This window comes from Vicia villosa, linkage group LG2, assembly GCF_029867415.1.
Source record: "Vicia villosa cultivar HV-30 ecotype Madison, WI linkage group LG2, Vvil1.0, whole genome shotgun sequence".
Classification (NCBI taxonomy): Eukaryota; Viridiplantae; Streptophyta; class Magnoliopsida; order Fabales; family Fabaceae; genus Vicia; species Vicia villosa.
Genome location: NC_081181.1, coordinates 184,126,210 through 184,152,445, shown reverse-complemented (window position 1 = coordinate 184,152,445; position 26,236 = coordinate 184,126,210). Strand labels below are relative to the sequence as shown.

Genomic DNA, 26,236 nt, shown 5'->3' with positions numbered 1-26,236 from the left:
CTTTTGTGTTATGTATCATCTTTTTTGTCTCTTCATGTATCATATTCACCTCTTATATATCTTCATTTCACCGACGACTCTATGATTATCTCAATAGACATAAGGTTAGGGGTTTTTTCTTTGTGTTTTTTACCCTTGTGATTTTTACTCTTCTGTGATTTAGGGTTAGTGTTTGTTGAAAGTTAAGATTTGTGTATGTGTTTTATATTTAGTGTTTGTCTGATGCTTGATGATTCTTGATGAACTTTTTGCAAAATGAGATAATTTTGACACAATGGGGATTGAGAGGGTTTGAGTGTGTTTTGAAAATATTTCTGAAATGAAGAAGGGGAAGAGGCAGCGCGCGTTTAAGTGCCAATACAAACCGGAGATGCATCTCCAATTTTATATCGTAAGTGTATTTCCAATTTGTTTCTGTGCGTAATCGTTCTTCAATCTAAAAATTCATATGAATTTGGGACATTTTCGGAAATACATTTCCAGTTCCTACCAATAATTGTATTTCCGATTAGTTTAAAGCTGTTACGCAGGGTCTCTTCCACCAAAACCCAGGTTCCCAATGTTTGGGTGGGTCTCGGAAATGTATTTTCGATTTCCAAGAACATTTTTGAAAAATCGCGTGATGCGTAAGAAAAACATAGGGTGGGTTAAAAAATTCCCAAAAATTAATGGATTCTATATTTGGGCTTAATTTTCCCCTGGCTGAGTTGCCATTCAAATCCGAATTAAATCAATTTTAATAACCGAACTCGTTTCAATTCGAACCGTAAACATTGAAGTCCAAACTGGTCGAAATTCGGGTTTATTTATCAAATCTAATGGTTGGTTCGATTCGTTGGTTTGAGCCCGAATCCAACCAGAGTAAAACCTTGTTCACCCCTACTGTATTCCATTTAAACACACCGTATTTTTCAATGTTTCATATTCCTATTGCATCTTATAATATTCCACTATTTACTTACAAAGTTCCGTAATTTACTTGAGCATACCAAACAAATAAGAGTTGATTTTAGTTCTTCCGTGTTACAAGACAATGCAATAATTTGTCAACCATTGATTTATGACCATCTATAATATAAGAAAATTAATTATTGTGGAAAAGTATAAAATACCCTTATTTGATTTTTTGCCACCACATTAAAATTATGGTTATTTGATCTTTGCACAATAAAGTTATTAATTTTATTATTAAAATAATATAACCCTCATATTTTATCAAACTTACCAAATCCCTCTCCATTCTCTATTTTTTTCTCTTTCATCACTTTCTCACTTCTTTCTTCCAAAAAAAAAAAACTATTAGTGATATACGAAACTATATATATATACGAAAAATGGTATTTATTATTGAAATATTTTTTAGTAAAAAATTTATTCAAAAAATCTATTATTGATCTAAATATTTTTATATACGAAAATTTACTATTGATCCAAATATTTTTGTAAATGATACGTAAACAAAAATAATATTTATATACTGAAAAAAATCTATTATTTAAGAAAAATGGTTTTATGATCCAAATATTTTTATTTAAAAGTGGTATACGGGAAAAAATCAACTATTGATCTAAATATTTTTATAAATGATACCTAAATTAAAATGAAATCTGTATACGGGAAAAAAATCTATTATTGATCTAAATATTTTTATATACGAAAAATAGTATTTATGATCAAATATTTTTTATCTAAAAATGGTATACGGGAAAAAAATCTATTATTGATATAAATATTTTTATATACGAAAATTTAATATTGATATAAATATTTTTGTAAATGATACCTAAACAAAAATAATATTTGCATATGGAAAAAATCTATTATTTACGAAAAATGGTATTCATGATCCAAATATTTTTTATTCAAAAATGGTATACGGGAAAAAATCTATTATTGATCTAAGTATTTTTATATATGGAATTTACAATTGATCCAAATGCGCGTAACCGAACAGAACCCATGCGTATGCACGAGTTTGTTACTAGTTGCTATTAGTAATAATTTATTCTCCTCTGTGTCAAGCCCTATCATTTGAATGTGAGCATGGTTGTATAACTCATTAGTTCAGTTTATTTTATGTGGAGAAAAAACAATTAAAGATAATTAATTTGGTTCTTAAAATCTTTTCTACAAAATCTTAATAAAATCGACGAAGAAAAAATTGAATTTGTTTCCCATAAAAAAATTGAATTTGTTTGATTCAATTGATGTTCTATATTTGCTTGATTTTGAACATACACAAAAAAAAATATTCAATTTTATTTTCTAGATTGGATCTTTAGTCATTGATTTGATTCTTTATGCATTTATTTGTAAATCCCAAAGAAAAAAAAAGAAAAACTTTTTTTAAAAATATTTTTAACAATTTTTTGTTTAATATCAACCTTAAAACCCTAAATAAAAAAAATAAAAAATAAGGATTGGTCTCCAAGTAAACAAAAGCATGAGAGTGAGACAGACACTATTAAGATTCAGCTCATAAATAAATAAACAAACATTAAATCCAACGGCCCACATTGAAAACAAAATAGGGTTTCAAAATCCAACGCACAGAACTACAATTTCAAAACCTATAAAAGCCCAAAACCCTCTCCTTAACAAACCCTCTTAAATCTCTTGCTTCAGCTGTGCAATTCACAGCCACCGAAGCAAGAGAGAAAAAAAAACCCTTACTCCTAAAACGCCGCGTTTCGTTTCTTGCCATGGTTCCTTCAATCCCCATCACCGACGAAGCCGTAGCCGTTTCAATCGACAGCCCTAAATCAAAATCAATGAAGAAGAAGAAGGAGAAGCTCCCAACCGACGTCGTTTCAGACGAAGAAACGGCGAAGAAGAAGAGTTCGAAGAAGAGGAAGAAGAGTTCAGACGATGACGAAGAAGTGAAGAATGAAACTGGCTCTGAAGTTAAGAAGGAGAAGAAGAAGAAGAAATCGAAGGTTGAAGATGAGGATGTTGTTGAAGAAGTTGTTATGAAGAAGGATGATCCGAATGCGGTTTCGAATTTTAGAATTTCGGAACCGTTGAAGATGAAGCTGAAAGAGAAGGGGATTGAGGCTTTGTTTCCGATTCAGGCTATGACTTTTAATACTATTCTTGATGGTTCTGATTTGGTTGGGCGTGCTCGTACTGGTCAGGTTTGTAGTTATCTTCCTTGTTCTTAATTCTTAAAATTTTGGTTAGATGTATGTTTTTCTGGTAAATTTAGATTTTTTTAGAGATTTAGTAATTTAACGCGTTTTTAGGGTTTAAGGATGGTGATTTTAGAGGATTATGTAAAGTTGAAATTTAGACACATGAACCAGTTGAAATAACATGTTTTTAATAAATAATTAATAAATAATTAATTAATATAACATGTTTTTAATTAATAACTAATTAATTTAACATGTTTTTTAGGGGTTTAAGACTAATCACTAACTATTTGGTTTTAATTGATGTAACATGTTTTTAGGGTTTAGGATTAATCTCTTACTTAATATGTTAAGTAATTTAACATGTTTTCAGGGTTTAAGTAATTGGTTTTAATTAATTACAGGGAAAAACTCTTGCATTTGTTTTGCCTATATTGGAGTCACTGACTAATGGGCCGGCTAAATCTGTTAGAAAGACTGGCTATGGGAGAGTTCCAAGTGTTCTTGTGCTTTTACCTACCAGGGAATTGGCCAATCAGGTATGCTGCACTTGAACCAATGTGTCGGTTTTTTAATGTGTCATGTTGGTTGTATGTATTTATGTGTTGTTTGTTATGTAATAGGTGTTTGCTGACTTTGAAGTATATGGTTCGTCCTTGGGATTGGCTGCTTGCGCTGTATATGGTGGAGCTCCGTATGGAGCACAGGAGGGTAAGCTCCGTAGAGGTGTTGATGTTGTTATTGGAACACCAGGTCGTATCAAGGTATTTACAATAGCCTTAGTGTATTGTTAAAATGTGACTTCTTTTATTAACATGGTTGTTAGTTAGGGAAGACAGTAAGTTATAGGAACTTTACGGTGTACTTACTTTAACTGCTTACTTTTTGCAGGATCATATTGAGAGGGGAAATATTGACCTGAGCCACCTAAAGTTTCGTGTCCTTGATGAGGCAGATGAGATGCTAAGGATGGGTTTTGTTGATGATGTTGAACTGATTCTAGGTATTTGGTTTGTTTTTGTCATGTAAAATTGGCTTATATTATGCTCTTACATATACCATCTTAATAAGATTCTGTTTAGCAGCTTCAATAATATGCCTTATGTTTTATCTACTTGTAGTTTTGGTTATGAGTAATTTTTAATATTGCTTTCGTTAGATGATTTGTGATGAGCCTTTAGTTACTTTAATTGTCAATAGATTAAGATGTTGCTCATTATAGTTTAGCTGATTTTTCTTTAACTTGAGTCAGCACTTACTGTCATATATAGAAGAGTTTATGTATGACTTGTGTTCACATTCAAGGAGGAAATGGTTCCTGCTCTTTGCAACTTTTAAACTGGTGTTGTCAATTGCAGAGGGCGGATTGTTAGAATTATGCTATGCTATAGTGCTTTAGTGGCATTCTAGTTACTACAATAGCTATTTTGTCCACTAGCTTATCATGAAAAAGAGTGATTTGTCCAAATTCCACTATGCAATTACAGCTAATTAACATCTTTGATTGTAATTCAACAAAGGCCTAGTGACATTTGGGGATGTAGTTTAACTAGTCTCTTATTATGGGCTTTAGCTGTAAACAACTTAATGCTGAATGCTTATCTATTTTTACTAGCCATTTCGAACACTTGGCCTAAATGCTTATGTTTTATAACTAGTTCAAGTAATCTCTTCCAATTCCCTATTATGTTTTTTTTTTTAAAATTCCAGCCAACCTCTTCCAAGTCCTTTTTATGTTTTTTTCCCCCCCTAAAATTCTAGCAACCTCTTCCAAGGCCCTTTCATGTTTTTTTTAAAAAAATTCTAGCCAACCTCCCTCAAAATGATTCCCACTGAAGTTGTCTACTTCACATCATTCAATTTATGGTTGCTCAATTTTTTAGATTGCATTATATTTTGGCATTGCAATGTTCTCATAATTGATGGTTGCAGGTAAGGTACAAGATGTTACTAAAGTTCAGACACTTCTTTTCAGTGCTACTTTGCCTAGCTGGGTTCAACAGGTATGCACCTAAATGATTTTTCTTGTTCTGGATTCATTGTATCTATTGGTTATATTGAACATGTTACTTTATTTGGCAATTTCTTTTTAACAGATTTCTAAGAAATTTCTTAAACAAGACAAGGCAACTGTTGATCTTGTTGGTAATGAGAAAATGAAGGCTAGCACCAATGTTAGGCATATTATCCTTCCTTGTAATAGTACTGCTAGGGCACAGGTTATCCCTGATATTATTCGTTGTTATAGCAGGTGATTTTTAATTATTGATTTTGCGACTTAAATCTTAATATTGTGATGCATGCTTTAATTCTAAATTTATATTTTGGCATGTGGTCTGTTTCAGTGGTGGCAGGACAATTATATTTGCAGAGAAAAAGGAGTCTGCTTCTGAGCTTGCTGGATTGTTGCCTGGAGCAAGAGCTCTCCATGGTGACATTCAGCAGTCACAGCGTGAGGTGAGCTATGATTGACATGACTCTTGACTTGATTCTGGTTACCTTCATTTAAATGAATGTTCAAGGAGGGTCGGTTTATAATATTGTTTGTTACTGTTGGTATATCTGTTCTTAATTACTGTTGTTCTCTCTGAACTGTTTCCTGTTACTTGCAGATTACATTGAAAGGTTTTAGGTCTGGGAAATTCATGACGTTGGTGGCAACCAATGTGGCAGCCAGGGGTCTTGACATCAATGATGTTCAGTTGATTATCCAGGTACACTTGGTCATATATTACGATATATTTTGCATTAGTACCATTTCTTATATACTTTTATCTGATATTCTGAATCAAATTTGTTTTAGTGTGAGCCTCCCCGGGATGTAGAAGCTTATATTCATCGATCTGGACGGACAGGAAGAGCTGGTATATTTGAAATTTGGCTATTTATAGTGGTAATTTAATTTTGATATTCTTGTCTAGTTTTTTCTTATATAATTGGTTTTTGTTCTTCTCAGGCAACACTGGAGTTGCTGTGATGCTTTATGATCCTAGAAGGTCAAATATATCTAAGATCGAAAGAGAAGCAGGTATTAAATTTGAACATGTATCTGCTCCTCAGCCTGATGAAATTGCCCAAGCTATTGGCGGGGAAGCTGCTGAATTGATTTCTGATGTGTCTGATAGGTATGCTTGTGATATTGTATGTTAATCATTTTTCACTGTTAACACTGTCTTGTTGCTAACACGGGTCATGAATGCAGTGTGATTCCTTCATTCAAAGCTGCCGCTGAGGAACTTTTGAACAACTCTGGTTTAACAGCTGTTGAGTTACTTGCAAAAGCTCTTGCCAAGGCTGTTGTAAGTACAATGTCCCTTCCATTGTTTTCTTTATAATTATAATTTATTTTTCTATTTATGAAGTCTCCATCAAATGTGTTTCGCTGATGTGGGAGAATTTTATTTGCAGGGTTATACCGAGGTAAAAAAAAGATCACTGCTGACTTCGATGGAGAATTACGTTACACTACTTCTCGAGGGAGGAAAACCTATGTTCAACCCATCGTAAGAACTTCACTAGTAACTTGTAGCCTGTTTTCTTTAAAAATTGTTTTTTTTTAAGTAATGTTTTTAACTATTGTTTTTAAAATTGTTTTTCATTTCCGTGGTTGAAAAAATAAGACATCACAAGTTATGCTTTTCTATCCCTTTTTTAAAAATGATTTTCTTAGAAGTTTAGTCAAATAGCTATTTTTCTACATAAAATCATTTCTCAATTATTTTTGAGAATAGCCTAAGCATAAACATATCTAGAATATCTGAAGCGATTTAAACAAACAGAAACCATCAAGCCTTGAATCATGTATGGTTTGTTGGCAATTTTCCTAAGTGTTCAACTTATTTAATCAATACTTTAAATATCACCAGTGTGTTTTCCCCTTGTGTTTGATTTATGCTTTTGGCGGTTATTATCAGCTATGCATTTGGAACCCTAAGGAGATTCATACCTGAAGATAAGGTTGATGGAGTGCAAGGTCTTGCTCTCACGGCAGATGGAAAGGGTGCTGTTTTTGATGTACCAGTCAAGGACTTAGATGCATTTCTTGCTGGTAAGTTTCCTTCATAGCTGACTAGATTTTTCAGCATTAAAAAGTATTTTTTTGCTGCCCATTCCTTATATTATGATAGCATGCTTCAACTTTTAGAAAATTTGCATACTGGCGTATGCTACATAGCTTTAATCTTGGTCATGTAATCATTTTGATTTTTTATTTCGTGCTCCAGGTCAGAAGAATGCTGTTAATGTAAGCTTGAAGGTTGCAACAGAATTGCCTAGTTTGCAACAAAGAGAAGAAAATAGGGGCAGATTCAATAGTCGTGGATTTGGTAATGGAAGAGGGCCTAGTAGATTTGGTAATGGTAGAGGACGAGGTGGTGGTGGGAGAGGTTTTGGAGGCAGAGGGGGAAGTAGATGGTAAAAGAGGAGCTACGAATGAAGAAAAATAGCACACATGCTATAAATTAAGGAGCCAGAGCCACTGAAGTTTAGTGCTGTGTTTTTTTTATACTCTACCCCAACATGGATGCATAATAACACAAGGAATGTTTATCCCACCCACTACAATTTTGATAGCTGTTTGAACCTTGAACCCTAATATGAGGGATTTTTTCCATCCATTATTTATTATTTGTTTTGTGTTATCAATTTGAATTTTTACAGGAAATTGTAAGAATTAGGTTGCTGTTTTTGTAGAATTGATATTTGAGTGTATTGCTGACAAAGACAATAGAAACAATATATATTTTATAATTTATGTTTTTCTCAATTTTCATTATACATTGTTGTTTCTTTTTCTAAAATATCAGTGTTAGTTATACTCATATTTATGACAATTTATTACTGTAACTACCAAATACTATTATACGCTAATATTACTTGTAATCACGTTATTACCACAATCAAAAGGTGTAACAAAGAAACATAGACACCAACAACAAACACTAATGGTGATTTATTACGGTAATCACTAATTACTTTTATATTGTATGACATTATTACACAATCAAAAGGGGCATTCAACCAAGCCCCAGCTCAATCAAACGTTTTTGAGTAAGGCTAAAATATTTATATATATATATATATATATATATATATATATATATATATATATATATATATATATATATATATATATATATATATATATATATATATATATATATATATATGGGATAGGATCAAATGACACCAAGATGTCAAAGTTTAATTTGACACAAAATCTCAACCGTTAAAATAATTGATCAAACGGTGATACTAAATGAAATAAAATAATATTAAAAAAATATATAGCATATTTTTCTCCTAAAAAATAGGCTATTTAGTATCACCGTTTGATTAATTATTTTAACGGTTGAGATTTGGTGTCAAATTAAACTTTGACACCTTGGTGTCATTTGATCCTATCCCTATATATATATATATATATATATATATATATATATATATATATATATATATATATATATATATATATATATATATATATATATATATATATATATATATATATATATATATATATATATATATATATATATATATATATATATATATATATATATATATATATATATATATATATATATATATATATATATATCTTAACTACAACCTTTTAATTAGAGTTGTCAAAATGAGTCCGGTTCATCGGGCCAGTCCATAAGGCTAATAATTTAGGGTGGGTCGGACTGAAAAATACTTTAAAGAAACACGACTCTATCTTTTTGGCCTAGTCCATTGGATCTATGTTTTTTATGAGTCGGACCGGACCAAGCGGACTTCAGACTGACCCAGTAAATATTTTTTAAACATCACTTAACTAAAACTAATGATATGACGACTCTCTACTATAGCTTTTATCAATTACATACTTTTTATAAAGTTAAAACTATAATATTGAAATACAGGCTAACAAACCGAACTCATTTTCTAGTTCATTAAATAATTGGGCCGGGCCAGACCAACCTATTTAAACATTTTGCTCCATCGAACCAAATCGGGCGTAGTTGGACCGACCATTTTGAAAGCTCTACTTTTGTTGTAAATGTATATTAGATGAAAAATATATTCTATTTATTTAGTTTTTGGGCATGCATTTGATTTATTTAGTCTTAAAAAATATGATACGTTTTATTCATATTTTTTCAATTGTTAAGCATTCTAATCAGTCTCACCAGATTCATAAAACATTTTATTCTAATTTGATAGCACTAGTGCCAACTATTTTTCTTGGTTCTACATAGAATTGACAAATATTTTAATATGGCATGTATATTCGATTTAAAATATTCTTCAATTAATTCTTAGAATAATTTATTCCTTAATGCCCCCTCAAGATAAAGTTTCCATTGATAATTCTTATTTTGACCGTGAATTCATCAAATTTTGTCAGCGGAAGCAATTTGGTAAGAATGTCTGGTAGAGACATGATAAACGTGTAGACTATTTGCTTGACCTCACTATCTCACAAAGTGAGGGTAGTCTATAAAAATGTGTTACATGCGATAATAGAGTACATGGTTTGAACACAACTATGTAGTTTCAACATATTGTGACATAGTAAGCGTGGTAATGTAGAAATAGGAATACGACCATCTACATTTCCTCTCCAATAATGCTACTTAGTTGGAGTTAATTGATAGTCTGAATAGAATACCATGAAATAAGCGATGTTAATTGATTATGCAATTTCCATATCACCCATAGTGGTGCATGTGAAATCATATCTAAACATTGTTGGTTGTGTTGACCAAGAAACTGACTTTGAAAATTATTTAATAAATATTAATCATAAATAAAATAAAAACAGTTATTCTCATGATTTCCTAGTCAATGTCACAGTAAGATTTGTGATCTTAGTTCTTTCTTTGGATATTCCATATGTTAATATTTTTCTATGGCGGTCAAATACCTCTTTAGTGACACCTTCACTAAAATGACTAATTAACAAAGGTTCAATCACAGCCCTTATACCTTTTGCGAGTAATTCAGACAAATCAGAATCGAGGGCATGCATATTTACTCCAAATACCTCTAACTGATTGATGGAAAATGATCCTTCAGTTTCAACTTCCAATTTCACTTCAGATGAAGAGTGAACAAAATGCAAACTCTTATTAGGAAAAATTCTGCAATAAAAGGAACCAGGAACACCAGAGAAGTAGCAAGGACCGATTTCAGTTTCCATTTCATCACGTAACTTTTTTTTGAAAGTGTCAAGGGATTTGAATATGCTGTTGAAGTCATTTCCCGGTAAATCGTTCAAAAAAACCTTATATTCGGGAGATTGATGATTCAACTCTTGACAAAGTTTTTCAACAACCTTAATAATTTCCGAGGTCACCAACAATGTGTTTGGTCCGACAGAGCAACCCAAATCTGCAATTGCTAAACTTTTAGGATTCAAACTGCAATATAAATTTGTTATGGTTTTAACTCTACAAGATGTAGTCAAAGAAATGGCCTCTCTCTGAATTAAGGAGTTGTTTGCATAGCTTGCTTCTTCCACACCTCCATTCATGTGTAGTACTTGTGTTAAATCCATTCCTATAGTATGTGAGTGCTTAACCGATTTTTATCTTTGATAAAGTATGCAAATGCGTTGAAGTAGAGCCTATTTTGCACACTCGTTATATAGATGTATAATGTATGTACGATCATGTGAAAACCATGTATACTATTGATTAGTTTAGGAATAGCAAAGCTCAATACATGTGGGCCAGGCTTTCTCTCTCTCTTTCCATGTATCACACACTCAATCACCACTCAATCTCGTTTTGCAAATGTTTTTAAAATAAAAAAAAGGGGACAACTTCTCTATCCATCACAAAAAGATGAGTAGTGTAATTCCATCAATCAGATGACACCATTTAATTTTTATGTATTTAATTATTTATCATATAGAATAATTGTTTAATGTTTTCAATGCATTTTACATTAAGGGTAACCTTACCCACCTTTTTGAGGTGGGTAAATAAGAATTCACCATAAACAAATTATTATTTATAGAAAAATATTTGTTTTAAATAATTTTTATAACATGCCATTGGTTAATGAGTCTTGGTACTTCAACAATGATTTCTAATGATAAAATAAAGTTGGTTAATGAAATATAAAAGGTTAGTTAATGAAGTGATGAAGTTGGTTAATAAATGTTCAAATATTATATTAAAAATAATATAGTATTAAAACAAAGTTGGTTAATGAAAAGTAAAAAAATAGTTAATGAAGTTGGTTAATAAATGTTATATATTAAAAATGATTTTTAGTAGTAAAATAAAATTGATTAATGAAAAGTAAAATATTGGTTGATGAAATTATGAAGTTGCTTAATAAACGCCCAAATATTAACCATAATTTTTAGTAGTAAAATAAAATTGGTTAATAAAATGTAAAATGTTGGTTAATGAAGTAATTAAATTGCTTAATATCGATACCCTTTAATTTAAAAAATATTATATATTATTTTAAAAATAATTTATTATTATAATAATATTGTACTGTTTACCGTATTGGTGAACAGTGAAATACGATGTAGGTGTATAACTTTAGCGTAAGAATTGCATTTTTGTATATTATTAGAGGTATATTCATACACTATATTCTATACCTACACCTAATTCACTGTTCATAAATACCATAAACAGTGACATAATAATGAACATTGACATAAATAAGAGCAGTACATTAATAGTGGTAACACAAAATTGGTTAATTGAGTGTAAAAAGATGGTTAATATAGTTTATTGTTTGGTTAATAACGGCCTATATATTAATTTTTTTTAGTAATAAAATAAAGTTGGTTAATGATTTATAAAAAGTTGGTTAATAAAGTGATGAAGTTGATTAATAAACGCACAGATATTAAAAATAATTTGGTAGTAAAATAAAGTTGGTTAATGAAGTGTAAAATGTTGTTAATATAGTTATGAAGTTGGTTAATAAACACTTTGGTATTAAAAATAATTTTTAGTAATAAAATAAAGTTGATTAATAAAATATAGAATGTTGGTTAATGAAATGATGAAGTTGGTTAATCATACTATTTTTAAATCTGTCTTATTTAATTCAAAAATAATATTAAAAAAACAATATTTTTAATAAAAATATTGTTAACAGTACTGATGACCAATAAATACAGTGTAGTGTATGTTTTGGATATAAAAATAGCATTTTCCATATTATTAATAGAAAATTCTTAAGAAATTGGTTATATTAATATTATTATATTTTTTATAATTCCGAATAATAAATAGTCAATGATAGGTAGTGGTGTTCACATCGTTGCGAAAAATAATGATTTGTAATTCACGTTGAAAACCCAAAAACTATGTTTTATTTTTTGATTGACATGTGTTTTTTTTCTTGTATTTGTTTGTTAATTTGTTGTTATCGTTAAAACTTTCTAAAAAACGTGATATGTGTAGTACTGTATTTGTTTGTTAATTTGTTGTTGTCGTTAAAATTTTCCAAAAAACGTGATATGTGTATATGTTATTGTCAAAGATGAAAAAGACACGAGAAAGGAGGAGTTTAGATTATGTAAGATGTTCATAAAGTTTTTGTTAACACACAAACAAATAAAATAACTAATTTCTAAAAATAAAAAAGAACAAGGAGAGATTCTTATATATGCAATGATTAGTTACTCCATCCCATTAATTAAGTAATGTACAATCTCCTCATACTAAGATATCTCCAGAATAATCAAACATGATTACAAATATCTTTTAGATTTCCGGTTATAAATATCTCCTATATTTCCTTGCATAAAATTAGATGACTTCTTTGCCTTACACTAGAGAACTTTTTTGTGAAGAAGATATCCATCATCTATCAAATATAGTTTTGATGAAAATTATCAAAGCCGAAAGAGCCTAAATAGTTACATGATGAATGCTTGCCAATCATAAAACTTAAATCAATATATTGAACGTTCTATCATATTATTTTATCTGTAGCGTTTTGAGAAAGTCTATTTTTAAGTTAGCAACTTCTGTATTTTGGAAAGGGTATTATTGTAATTTCAGTAAGGAGTGTATTCTTTTGGTTGAATAATTTGCTATAAAAGAGAGTTTTTTTGAGTTCAAAGATAAACCCTTCAAATGATTTGTTTTAGGGATTTAGATTCTAATACGCCGGTTCGATTTGTAAGCTAAGCCTTGTCATAAGCTTTCTTTGGTTTAAAATCAGCGCAATTCAAAATCTCAACTTGACTTGTGGTTATCCAGGTAAAATCCCCAGTTCGATTCAGAAGCTTTGCCCGGTTAAAAGCTTGCTTTGATTTAAGATAATCCTAGTTTAAATCTCATTGGTTTATGGCCAGCCTCATTAAAACCTCGATTCAGTTCATGAGTTAAGCTCGGTCAAAAGCTCCATTGGTTCGAGATAAGTTCGTAGAAAATCTTGCTTTAACTCAGGGACTAACTGCTTCAAGTTGATGTTTGTAAAGAAGACTAACCGCTTCAATCCACTGTTTGAAAGGAAGATTAACTAATTCTCTCTGCAAGTTGGTGTTTGGAAGGAAGACTAATTGCTTTTTTCTCCTGTTCGTTGTTTGGTTGGAAGGTAGCCTAAGACTTCATTTTTCCTTGTATAATGGGGGTTTGAGAGTTTAACCTACTAAAAGCTCATAAGCATTACTAGATACTCTCAATATCAAATCTTAGGGACATGTTTACGTCTTTTTGACTGAACTGTATAATTGTCGGTGTTATTTCTCCGCCCCTTAAATTTTTTATTTGCCGCATTATTAATTTCCATTGCTAATTTCTAAAAACATTTTTAATGTTTTTAATCTCTAAAGATAATCAAAAAGTTTTTTTAACCAAATTTTTTCTAAAACCCACAATTCACTACCCTCTTGTGTCAGGAGTCACATATCTAAAGGGAGACATTATAGCCTAATTCTCGGTCAAGGACTCATCGTCTCAGAAGGAAGATGACTTCCAACACCTTTTTAAACCAGAGATATTTCCTAATCACACCTTCACCTTTTAATGGTTTTAGGTTTGAATTATAGAAAGCTATATTATTTTTTTCAAAGTATTGATTTTAAATTGTGAGAAACCCTGATCAATAAGCTGTTTATCCATACTCACTAAATTGACGGTGAAGTAGTTCATAAACTTGATTTTCTTGAGATTGTAGAAGACAAGAGAAAATTTGAAATTGATTTCAAAACCAAGAAATATATAGTAATGTCCTTAAATGATAGTAAACTTCTTTATGTTTATAATTGTCAAATTGCCGAGGAAACATGGGATACTCTAAATATGATATATGGAGTTTCTCCAACTATCAAATGAAAGGAAATGAGCATAACAGGAAAAAGGATGAAGGTTTCTTATATATATGTTTTTCCAAATTTAGAAACGTTAGAAATTATATTGAAAAGTTTGTTAATAACCAATATATATAAGAATTAAGAATTGGAAACTCAATCCAATCCTTAAATTAAAAGATGGGAGTGTTCATGAATTTCAAGAAAAATCAAAGAAAGGTGAAATCATAGAAAAGTTGAACGAAATAGTTCAATTACTTAAATAAGAAGGTGCAAGCTTAAAGACAGAATAATCTTCAACAACCACATCAAAATCTTATCAAATAACTCCCGTGGTCTCCTTTAAAAGAACATATTTGTTATACTCCAATTTTACTTCAGGGTTATTCATGTATCGCATTTGTGCCATTAGTTGATCATTCATATATTAGGTTGATCAAGGTCAACCAAAAAATCAACATTTCATGTGTTGGGAAATTTGACTAAAAATTTATGCATCGTTGATCATTGTGGAAAAAATATTTTAATCATCACACTATTTCCTAGGAATATTCATTAATCATATCATACATCATAATAACAAGTTAAAGAAAAGTCAACATTTTACATGTTGAAAGAAATTGACTAAAATTACATTATTTTATTGTGCATTTTGGAAAATAAATTCATGATCATTTGATTTATCATCATTATATCCATTTGAATTTTATTAATTATTTTCAGACATCGTAAAACAAAAATCAATGTTTCTAGAAGGTCCAAAATGTCTCTCATTTATTACATCACTATTCCATGCATTTATTACATCATTATTTCAAAAATTTATTGCATCATTATTCACTATTTAATTAAATAAACTTCTAAAATACACTCAGACATTTCTCACCTCTTTTTTCATATTTCCTAAACTACCATTTTTAGAGCCTATAAACAAATATATTCTCATTCATAAATCTCACCATCAATCCCTTAGGCTATTTTTGGAAGTTTGGAGGGGAGGGGAGGGGAAGGCTTCCAAAAATAAAATTTTAAAAAATTATAGAAAACTATTTGACATTTTTTGAAAAAATGATTTTGTTTAGAATGATAAAAGAGTCATTATCATTACTAAATTTTTAATTTTCAGAATACTATAACAACCTAAAAGATAATTGGAAAATTTATGTAAGCCCTTCAAAACCCTTCAAAACCCTTCTTCAATACAATTTTTGAGTTCCCCCATTTATGGGGTTTTTGGTGTTATGAATAAACTCAAACCCTCAAAAACCCTCCTTCCCAAAATCTTTTTATCCTTTTCACCCAATTCTTCTTACTTTTCAAAAGCCCTCCCCTCCAAACTCCCAAACATAGCCTTACATAACTAAGCCAAAACTCTCTTAATTTTTCTCTTCATTTTTTTTAAGTCACTTCTTTCTTCTCTTTATTAAATTAGATTTTAGGAAGGCTCTAATGGTTATTATTTATTTAATTCTATTGCATTTTAATTCTTGCTTCATTAATTTATTTAGTATCTTAATCATCATCATTTTGCATTAGAAACTTTATTGATTCAAAATCAAGAGTTTAAAGTGTTCTTAAACCTCCATGAGCAAAAGTGATTAAATGTAAATTATATTTTTTGTGTTTTTCCCGTAAATTTTTGTTGTTTATTTTCTGATTTTAAGCACAGAACTTTGTTCGTGAGATCGAGTAGATGAATTTTCATTATTCATTTCCTTAATTCCATGAAAAATTGAGCAAATTATGGCTAAATCAAGTCAACAGAGGGTTGTTGCGTTTTTTTGATTTTTTTCGTAAATTTTTGTTGTTTATTTTCTGATTTATAAAACATAGATTCTTGTACGTGAGATCAAATAGATGAATTTTCACTATTTATTTGTTTAATTTCATGAAAATTTGAGAAAGTTAAGACATTTTTTACTATTTTGTTGAAAGTTTCTTCTTCTATTTTTGGTGTTATAGGAATAGTAAACAAATGTGAGATTGGAGAAGAAGTCTTCCCACACCCTATTGATTATTCAGCGGATTCTTGCAGGACCTCCTCCTTTGGGTCTATTGAATTTTCCTAATTGCATCCAGATTTTGTAGCTCATTTTGTCTTTTGTTTATTTTTATTTATTGTTTTTCTTGCTCTAATTTTTAAAAATAGGGCCTTAAGCCCATTTATCTTTTTCACTCTTTCACACTCTTGTATTGATAGTGTATCCCCTTTCTCTTTTACTATTTTTTTATTATTTATTTTTGTATTTTATTTTCTTTAGTTTTTTATCCACATTATTCTCATTCAACAAAATGTATCCCCATTTCCATGACTTGTAATAATTTTACCGCTTTCTTGATGTTGTTCTTTGCATTAGCTTATTGTTAATCAATAACAAACGTCAGACAAACCTTTTAAAAAAACAAAAAATGACGCTCGATCCAATGTCGAGCCTTTTTCCCAAATCAAATAAAAAATGAACTTAGGTCTTTTAGTTTGAAAACCTTGATCAACATCAATGCACTAGTACAAAAATGTTAATTTACACCCGTTTTTTTATTAAATTTACACCCATTATTTTTAATAAAAATCGGGTGTATATCCACCGGGTGAGAAATGTCTAACAAATTTACACCCGTTTTATTTTAATTAAAATCGGGTGTAAATACGTTCTTAATTACTCCCCATTTTAAAAATATCGGGTGTAAATACGTTCTACGTTACACCCTATTTTAACAAAAATCGGGTGTAATTGGGCGTAATTACGTTTTTAATTACACCCTGTTTTAATAGAAATCGGGTGTAAATACGTTCTTAATTACACCCTACTTTAATAAAAATTGGGTGTAATTATGTTCTTAATTACACCCAATTTTAACAAAAATCGGGTGTAGATACGATCTTAATTACATCCCATTTTTATAAAAATCGGGTATAAATATGTTCTTAATTACACTCTATTTTTATAAAAATCGGGTGTAAATACGTCATTTATGAATGAACAATTATATTATATTTAAATCTATTTACACCCTATTTCATATACGCCATTTAGTTATATTTCATTTTCAGTCATAATATTGCAAATACTATAAAATCATGTCTTTATCCTCTTCAACTATTTGCATTTGATCTTGTAGATTTTGCTCCTCAACCTTTTGATTTTGAACTAAAGACAGTAGTCGAAGACGATTTAATCAAATCTTTCTCAAATCTGAAAAGTCTCACAAGAGTCATGGGTGGAAGTGTTATTGATCTTTATTGATGTTTATTAGTATCACATCTTTAGTTTTAAAAAAACTACGGTTCCTGAACATATTTTAGCCTTTTATTGATGTGATACTAATAACTATGAATTAAAAGAAAGAATTTACATAACTGGAGTGATTTTCTCACCTGACTAATTGCAGCATAGCGAGCAAGACCCCAGGCTGCTTCCTTGACAGCAAGAGCAGAAGGACCGTTGGGGATGCTCACGACAGTACGCCTAATATACGATAGAAACTCGTATGGTTAATAAAATGATCATGACAAGTAGTACCAATGCAAGCATACACTTACCATTTGGCGAAACTGGCACCTTGCTGGTAGTATGTAGTCGAACGAGAAGCAAGATCGTCTAGACCTTGGCACCATGATTCATTGTTTGAGCCAGCTAAGGGCACTAAACCCTATTGTTCATGGCACATTAGGGTTCATCAATATTTGATAATATTCAAACTCAACAAAGATTATAAATGCTATCATTAGAAGTGGTGAACTGCAAATAAATATTTGATAATATAAGTACCTATGTTCAGGAAACTTTGATAGCCGTCTAGCATCCAAACCGGTAATATACTTCTGTACTGCTTGAACATTTTCCGAACCTGGAAAACCCAATACCAAAGAAGGGAGTGAGAAGCAATATATGCATTTCAATTATTGCTCGATAAGCTAGAGATATATTAGTTGATATAAACCTTTTTGTAGACATGCAAGTACAAGAATGGCTTGAAAAGGAGAGAAAAAAAAGTTTAGCTATGTTGTTTCAGTTAGACTAGGATAGTGTAATAACCCATTTCTTGTCAAACATATACATGCAACCTAGGGTTCTAAAAGAAATGGTTACCATAACTGTGGATGGGTAGGGTAGAAATTATGAACAAACTGAACAGAGGATTTTTATTCAGAAAACATATCACTCAAATTTGAAAGGTGAACTACAGTATGGTTTAGAGCACATTGCTAAAAGTATTAGATGGGGAAAAAAACATGAAATGTTATATAGATTATGATTGCTTATTTTATATTTATGGTTTCAAGGTTAGACAGTGAATTTAATTTATGATGAGAACATACTTATAACCAGCATTGCTCAGTAATAGTGTATAAAAATAAGATAAAGAGCAAATTAAAAATTGCAGGCGAATGTACCCTTTGTTAGTTGGAAGGCATGTAGAGCGCATCGTTCTGCAGCAAGTCTAACAGGGGTATTTATATCTTTTAAACACTCTGCTAATGCAGGGCCAATAACCGTCCCATGTGACATAATGGCAGAAGGATTTGCCTGCAAAGTTTTATTAATGGCAGAAGGATTTGACATATTCAGCATCTGGCAACAGACATAAAAGAAGGCTGACGGATGAGAGTTTGTCCCTTCAGCCATTCAGACTTATCTGGAACAAGAGATGATGATTTGAAAATAGATGCTGAAGAAGAAGCCATAGTTTCACTCACTCACTCACTCACAATAATCTTATCTCCAACAACAACAACCTCTTACCACACAAAACATTCACTACTTTCTCGAGTATACTCCCTTTAATTGAAACTACTTTCTCGGGTATAATCTTATCTTCAAACTCAAATTATAGTTTAACAGAAATTTAACAGTATTTTACAATGTATCAGAGAGAAGCGAAAAAGAGACAATGCAGCATGTGTGATGTCTAGAGCAAGAATCTATAATTGAACTTACGGCTTTTCTCCAAATTCCTCAATCCATGCTTTCCTCTCATAATAGGGGATTTCGTATCGTCCATTTGCAAGACTTCAGAGATGCATACTTGGATCCAGGAACAGTATAACTGGTATTTCAACTTCAACAACACCATGACCCTCTGGGTCGTTTCGAACCCATTCACCTTCATACCTATGAGAAGAAAAAAATGTGAATATTCGAGCCAAGAAAGAGTTGCATGATGTACTGACATACAAAGATATGATGATAACCACAGAAAACATGACCATCTAATGCATTATATCCTCAAAAGGAAAAAGTAACGACTCTTATTCTGCACCAATAGTTTGTATAATCTGCGGTTTTCCAATTCAAAGACAGTTATTCAACTGAGAATTTGTCTCACTTTAATCAAGTTCTGTTACTTATTTTCAGATGTCGGTCATTTAAATAATAACTCTTTGTTATGCATCGGTCAATTAAATAGGAAGACTAGCCAATCTAAGTGCTGCAACCGTGTTAGCTCCGGACGACATGCCAACCTAGAAAATAGTTAAACTATCAAACTTCCAATTGCAATTCGCAAACAGTTTGTTGCAATTTATTTAAGAATCATGTATCCAATGTATAAAGATTGAAGTTTTCTCCGGCATTTTTTGTTTTAAGTGTAGGAAATTGACATTTCAAGATTACCACGTGTCTTTCTTTTACGGCCAATGTCCTAGCCATGTTAACTGCATCTTCACTGCTAACCTACAACAATGTGAGTTTGTGACAAGTTAGAAAAAACACGGTTTTCAAACTAAATCTCTATGTAAAAGAAAGTAATCTTCATAGACTCAAACTGAGATAATAATTAGATATGGAATAAAATATTTCTATTTCATTTAGGATGTATATACATTGACTATGATATTAAAAAAGACGAAACACTCACAACCATGGTTGTCAAGATCTATAGGAAGATCGTGAGATCGTGAGATTTTACGAGTTCCAGCAAGGTTTCCGCGGCGGATCGCAGCTTGGATCGTAGGAGAAGGCGGAGCGGCGGGAGCGCAGTGTAAGATCGTGAAAGCGTGACATCGTAGATATATTTCGAACCGTTTTTTTAGCTTGGACCAATTCGACCCGACCCGGTCCAAATTGAAATGTGACCCTTTAGGTTAAATTTCAGCCGTTTTCAGCCGTATTCTGAGTTAATAGCCAAAACGTTTCCTTTCTCCAAAGCTATTTTTTAGGAACGTGGGTTATCAGTTATGGAAAATATCAACCCATTAATTAATTTAATCATTCCTTTTATTCCCTTCTTCAATTCTTTCTATATATTGTTTTCATTCCTTATTCATCCCTCATCAATCTTACGTTTAATTCTCTTCCCTTCTCTATTCGGTTTCTACCTTTTTTTTTTCCATGTCTTCCATTCCAGTTCATGCTTCCTCATCTGTACCACCAAAACCTCAAAAAAATGCTTCTGGAAGCAAAACTGACATTGCTTGGAAGCATGGTGTATCTGTGGATGAATTATGTTATGTTTGGAATTTTGGATTTATTTTAAATGTTATGTTTGTTTGGAATTATGAATTATGTTAAATTAGTTTATGTTATCTTTTGAATTTTGGAATTATGTTAATGATTATTATTTTCTAGTTATTTTTATAATTTTGTTGATTTTGTGGGATCTTACGATCCGATTCACGATTTTACGATCCACGCTTTTTTTATGCCCCAACGATCTAGAGTGAAATCCCGATTTTGACAACCATGCTCACAACTGCTAATAAAAGCACTCCTGCTACAATCGCACTATATGAATTCTGGGAGTGATATATTCATTAACACTAACTTAGTTGGTAGATTAAAGAGAAAAATGAATGACAAGAAACGTGGTCCACTAGTGGTGCAGCTGCACTTAGTCCTTATCACTTTCTAAACATGTAGCTATCATCATTTTCAGTACTCTCTCCCATTCTTTCCCCAACCAGAGATGAATGGAGTTACTCATCTCACTCCCCGATGTTAGGACCCCATGTGTTGCAGGTGCAGAACCTAACCATAAGATCAGACCAATTTTTTCTATTGATTTTGACATGTCGCTCTCTGTTACTCAGACTTGTGATGTGCTTGTTGCCGTAGTTGCTTTATTTCAATTATATATATTCTTTAACTCATAATATTACCTGTAGTAAACTAGTAATGTGATAATATTATTCTTATTCCCCCCTCATAACAACAAACAAGCATGATACTGGCTTTGGACATACTGATCAATCCCTCAAATTGATATTACCCACACACACAGACACATATGATTGAGACCACCTTAGTTCAAAAGTAACTTTTGTCATAGTTAATTCATTTAGCAACTTCTTTGTAGACATTGAATTGATGAAACTTAAATATCTACAATGAGTTATTAAATAGACTAACTCTGACAATTTACTTTCAGAGTAGGTGGAGACATATCGAGAAGGTCATCTTTACGCTAGTAGAGGAATAAAACTTGGCCCTTAGATCGAACCATGAAATGTCGGGGTCAGAAGATAAAATCATGTGACTTTTTAAATGGTGGACCATTAGAAAAACATTCAATCTTGACCATCCATAAACAGTTATATGGCTAAGATTTACTCCTCCACTTTCGCTTAAAGAAGTCCTTTCACTAGATACATGACACATTCCTTGTGCATATGTGAATAGTTCTTCATCACTGGCAGCAGCTTGGGATTTAGATTTTCAACAGACCCTACTCAAAGGGACAAGAATCTATCAAACCTTATACTAGAAAATAGCTCTGTTTTATCAGTAAACCATTCTGGGATATCGCGGAAAATACGGACATCATACTTTAAGGCAATGAAGTGGTCCACGTCAAAAAAGTCTTCAAATTTCCTGTAATTATAAAATGCACCATCATTGTTAGGAATCCACGATCAGAAAAAAGAACAGCCAAAATGATTTTATTGAAAAACTGAAGAATCAACAGAACAAAGAGAATCCTCTCTTAAGAGGGTTTCCTCTTGTACAATTGAACTATTGTATGGTTTTTTCTAAATTAATCAAATCTCAATCCTCTTCTACTAAAATTATAAATTTGACTGAAAAGAAATTAAAAGTTAACACATTTTTCCATTAGCCAAGAATAAATAAAAAAGAGAAAATCAAAACTGAATAAAAAAGAAGAAAGAATCGGGTTGGAACATTTCATCGAACACCTTGCGAGAAAGGATAAAATCTGCATTTTTCTTCATTTGAACTGGTAAGCGCTCATCCAATTTAACTTTACGAGTTGTATACTAGCTTTAATTTTAATTTAAACCAAAATCTGCACTGAAATTGAATCACAATCAAACTATAATTGAGTCGAAAACGTAAACTAAATTCTGAAACAAAACTCTATTTGAAATCGAAACAAACAAGTACCGAAAACTTGGCTCGAATGCAAAATATGAACCTTGAAAAAGCTCTGCTCGAATCCAAACTCCGCACTGAGTCGAAACCTCCAAACTCGAAACAAAACAGAACTGAGTAGCAATTGGTTTCTGAACAAAAAACCTTCGCGAATACCAAACATAGCCGTGAATCTCAAATAGAACCGCGAAACCGAAATTGAAACAATTCCAAATCAAAAACTGAATCTGATTGTTGGTTGTTTGTTTTATCAATTTTTTCTGAAAAACTAGATGAAGAATTTGAGTGTATGGTTGTTATTATGTGAGGAAGATGAGAGAAAAAAATAGTTTTTGGAAAATAAGCACTTTTGTCGGGTTTAGATTCAAGTTTGAAGAAATCAATAGTTTTAAGAGTAAATATATAAAATAGGTAGTTAAAAAGTGAGTTAATAAAATAGATTGTGGTTTGTAAAAGCAATTCTTGCATGGACACGACCCTAAATCCACATTCTTAGGCACAACCAATAAGAAAGAGTGTTTTTTAAATTTATTTTAATTTTAATTGGATTCATGGGGTGGTTGAGATTATGAAGGAGAGAGAAAAATTAGTATTTATTTTTTTAATTAATTAAAATTCTGTGATTGATTATGTGTAAAACAATTTCTTAGGTATGTGTCCACCTAAGAATTTTCCGGTTTGTAAATGTGTTTAGAATAATATTAATATTTTGAGTAATAAAATTAAATTATTTTTTTAATCAATTTAAATTCACACCCGTTTTAAATTTAACGGGAGTAATTGGGATTTGATAATAATATTTTTAATTTACACCCATTATTTTTAAAATAGGGTGTAAATTCTCACGTGCTATTAGTTAAAATGACATTATATTTACAAAATTGCCACCATATTTCTTATTTACACCCGTTTTTAGTATATCGGGTGTAAATTTTAAAATTATATTGTTGTTTTTACACTAGTGATGGCGTTTTTAAAAAATAAATAAATCCATTGATTTGTATCCACTCGCTTCAAATAAGTCGCTTTTGTGTTGTCATTCAATAACCTTATCTCAAACCCAAGTCAATTTCTCAATTCAATTCAATAAACCTTAATCAACACCAAGTTCTTTTCAAACTTCTTTTTCATAATTAAAAATATTCAAAACACATTAAATAATCGAGTCAAGTTTGGTCCATAATGGAGGAATCAAGAAGGGTTTGGATGTACTTGTTCAAATTGTTCATTAAAGCATGTAGACGATTTCTGTTTTAAGCTGTTGTTTGAGTGCTTGGATTCCATTAAAGACCCTTAAAACTTGGTTAGTCTCACCTTCTTCATAAAAACTCTAAAATCAATCTCAAGTCATCAAACTATCTTTTTCGCCCTCACGCGACTTCAAAACATTCTCATAAACGAAAGACACCCTGTCCATTTCGCGACGATGCAAACAACACCTCCACATACGAAGATCAAATGTTTTTCACTCGAATGTTTTTCACCTGAAAAATAATTTGTGTACCTCTACTACTCTTGTAGAATTCGATACTAAGGAAGTATGAAATGTTTTTCAGAACTTCTTGCTAAGATCATCTTTGAGGCAAAGAAATGATTATTTTGGGTTTGATTGATTTGAAAGAGTCATGGTTTGATTGAAACCATAAATAAAAAATCCATAAGAAATTTGTGTGAAACAATTCATAAAGGTAGTTGAAGCTGAACTTATTATATAGAAAAATGAAAAACTGTACTTCAATTTCAACTTAATAGCATCATTTTTTTTTTTAGAAAAATAAGAGATGTGAATTCTGAGAACTTAATAGTGTTGCACCCCAATTTTTGACCTCTGAGATCCCATCATTTTCTAAGTGTTATGATCATTATTGTTATACCCCAAAATTCGACCGAGTTCTTTTCTTTTGAAAAAGAAGTCAACAGACTTCTGTCTAAAAATTTGGAGTTTTATACAATCTTGGATTTTTATTTCATAAATATCCTGATTTTATGAATACTCAATTTTTAGAATTTTTTATACAGTATTTTGGTTCGCTGTTAAATTTATTCTTACATAAACGCCAAATACTGTTTATCACTTCATACACTGTTTATTTCAGCTTTATTTTCAGATAAATAATGCTGACGCAGTTGGTACAGAATTAAAATTTGCAGGCGCGGAGTCCGGGGTTAGATTATACTGGTAACAATTAAATTATTATTGGTTTTATTTCCCACTAATTTTTATTTTTATACTATATTATTATTTTTTCTTTCTTTTCAAATATCTTCCTTTCTTTTCAAATCTCTTTCTTTCAAATCAAATCCTAACTTTATTCTATACCCCTTTTCTTTTCAAAAACCTACCATACTTTTTTTTCTTCAAATCCTACTACTATTCAAACGGTACGATTCCATTCCCAACGTCTCTATCTCTCTCTTTTCACTCTATAAATACTCCACATTTTTTCCATAAATTCTCACATCAAATTTCACTCATCTCCCAAATTTCTCAAACTTCTATCTCATAATTATTTTCTCTTCTTCCCCGACAAAAATGGCAAAGTGGATGGATACGTTTTTTCTTATGGTCATCACTGTTTTGGTGGTGATCATGTCCTTTTTCTGTCTGCATAGTCCTGAAAAATGTGGACCTGGGTTGCTTACACTCCCGTTCATCTATATGTTGTTATTTATAGCATGGGTTTTTAATCGTCATTTTTAAAGTTTGTTGTATCTTTCGCTTTCAAATAGTGTACCGTTTATTTTATTTGTCGTACTGTTCATTATATTATGTAATATTTGTACTGTTAGTATTAAATGTTGTACTATCTGTCGTACGGTAGTTTAATTATCAAGATAATATTATGTGTGTTAAATATTTATTTTTCTGTGCATTAAATATTTTTTCAAGGTTATTATCGGTAATTTCGTTCGCGTACAGTATATTTTATTTATTTATTATGTTTGTGTTTTTCTAACAGCTCAGGTAAATAAATTTTTCACCATTAACACAACAAAAACAAAAAGAAAAAATCAACTTTAACTGTTAAGTTTTCACTTTTAACTGTTACGTTAATACCCGGACAACTAGTTACCAGTCAAACCCGATATCAGCGCAATTCTCCGTGTTGCTACCATCAGTCAAATCAATTTTTCGCACTTCAAATTTCCAAGATTTTGTTCTAGAAGTCTTCTGATAATCACGTGATCAACAGAGACTCAACACTGCACAAAAATCAGGTACGCCTAACTGTCTCCTACACAAACAGTCCCTAACTAGGGTTTTTGTTTTTTTTTCCAAGAGAACGAGTTTTTGAGACCTCAAATAGATTTCATGGATCTCCATATGTCTCAAAGTACCACCAGACAAATTTTCAAACTTCGATTCGCTCGGACGCACAATCAACAGCTCAAACAGACAACAGACGACCAATTTGACCAAAAAGTCAACAGACAGTCAAAAATGCAATTTTTTGTCAACATCCATATTTTGTCAAAAGATTCATCATGTGATC

General features: G+C 31.1%; 2 protein-coding genes and 1 long non-coding RNA gene across 4 annotated transcripts; 1 reads left to right on the top strand and 2 right to left on the bottom strand.

Moving 5' to 3' along the window:
• The first annotated feature begins 2,603 nt into the window (after positions 1–2,603).
• On the top strand, positions 2,604–7,902 carry LOC131653221 (DEAD-box ATP-dependent RNA helicase 7-like). The gene is made up of 14 exons (XM_058923307.1): positions 2,604–3,134; positions 3,536–3,670; positions 3,755–3,895; positions 4,023–4,134; positions 5,064–5,134; positions 5,228–5,382; positions 5,477–5,588; positions 5,744–5,845; positions 5,935–5,995; positions 6,088–6,256; positions 6,334–6,430; positions 6,540–6,634; positions 7,046–7,179; positions 7,355–7,902. The coding sequence occupies exons 1-14, from the start codon at positions 2,703–2,705 to the stop codon at positions 7,546–7,548; spliced, it is 2,010 nt and encodes a 669-aa protein (XP_058779290.1). The 5' UTR covers positions 2,604–2,702; the 3' UTR covers positions 7,549–7,902.
• Positions 7,903–9,945: 2,043 nt separating this feature from the next.
• On the bottom strand, positions 9,946–10,674 carry LOC131650830 (S-adenosyl-L-methionine:benzoic acid/salicylic acid carboxyl methyltransferase 2-like). The gene has a single exon (XM_058920542.1). It carries the CDS (start codon positions 10,672–10,674, stop codon positions 9,946–9,948), a length of 729 nt encoding a protein of 242 aa, XP_058776525.1.
• A 6,830-nt stretch (positions 10,675–17,504) lies between these two features.
• LOC131647629 (uncharacterized) lies at positions 17,505–18,946 on the bottom strand. 2 transcript variants are annotated; one of them, XR_009297890.1, is made up of 4 exons: positions 18,809–18,946; positions 18,183–18,261; positions 17,789–18,063; positions 17,505–17,606 (listed from the first exon to the last, which is right to left on the bottom strand). It is a non-coding gene; the product is annotated as an uncharacterized LOC131647629 (long non-coding RNA). The 2 variants fall into 2 exon arrangements; XR_009297889.1 differs by lacking the exon at positions 17,505–17,606 and having other exon boundaries at positions 17,701–18,063.
• Positions 18,947–26,236: the final 7,290 nt, after the last annotated feature.

Bases quoted from the DNA above. Each gene is read 5' to 3' on its own strand.
- LOC131650830 (XM_058920542.1), bottom strand. From the start codon at position 10,674: ATGGATTTAACACAAGTACTACACATGAATGGAGGTGTGGAAGAAGCA.
- LOC131653221 (XM_058923307.1), top strand. From the start codon at position 2,703: ATGGTTCCTTCAATCCCCATCACCGACGAAGCCGTAGCCGTTTCAATC. The intron at 3,135-3,535 runs GTTTGTAGTTAT...AATTAATTACAG, and splicing joins GGCGTGCTCGTACTGGTCAG to GGAAAAACTCTTGCATTTGT. The intron at 6,257-6,333 runs GTATGCTTGTGA...TCATGAATGCAG, and splicing joins ATTTCTGATGTGTCTGATAG to TGTGATTCCTTCATTCAAAG.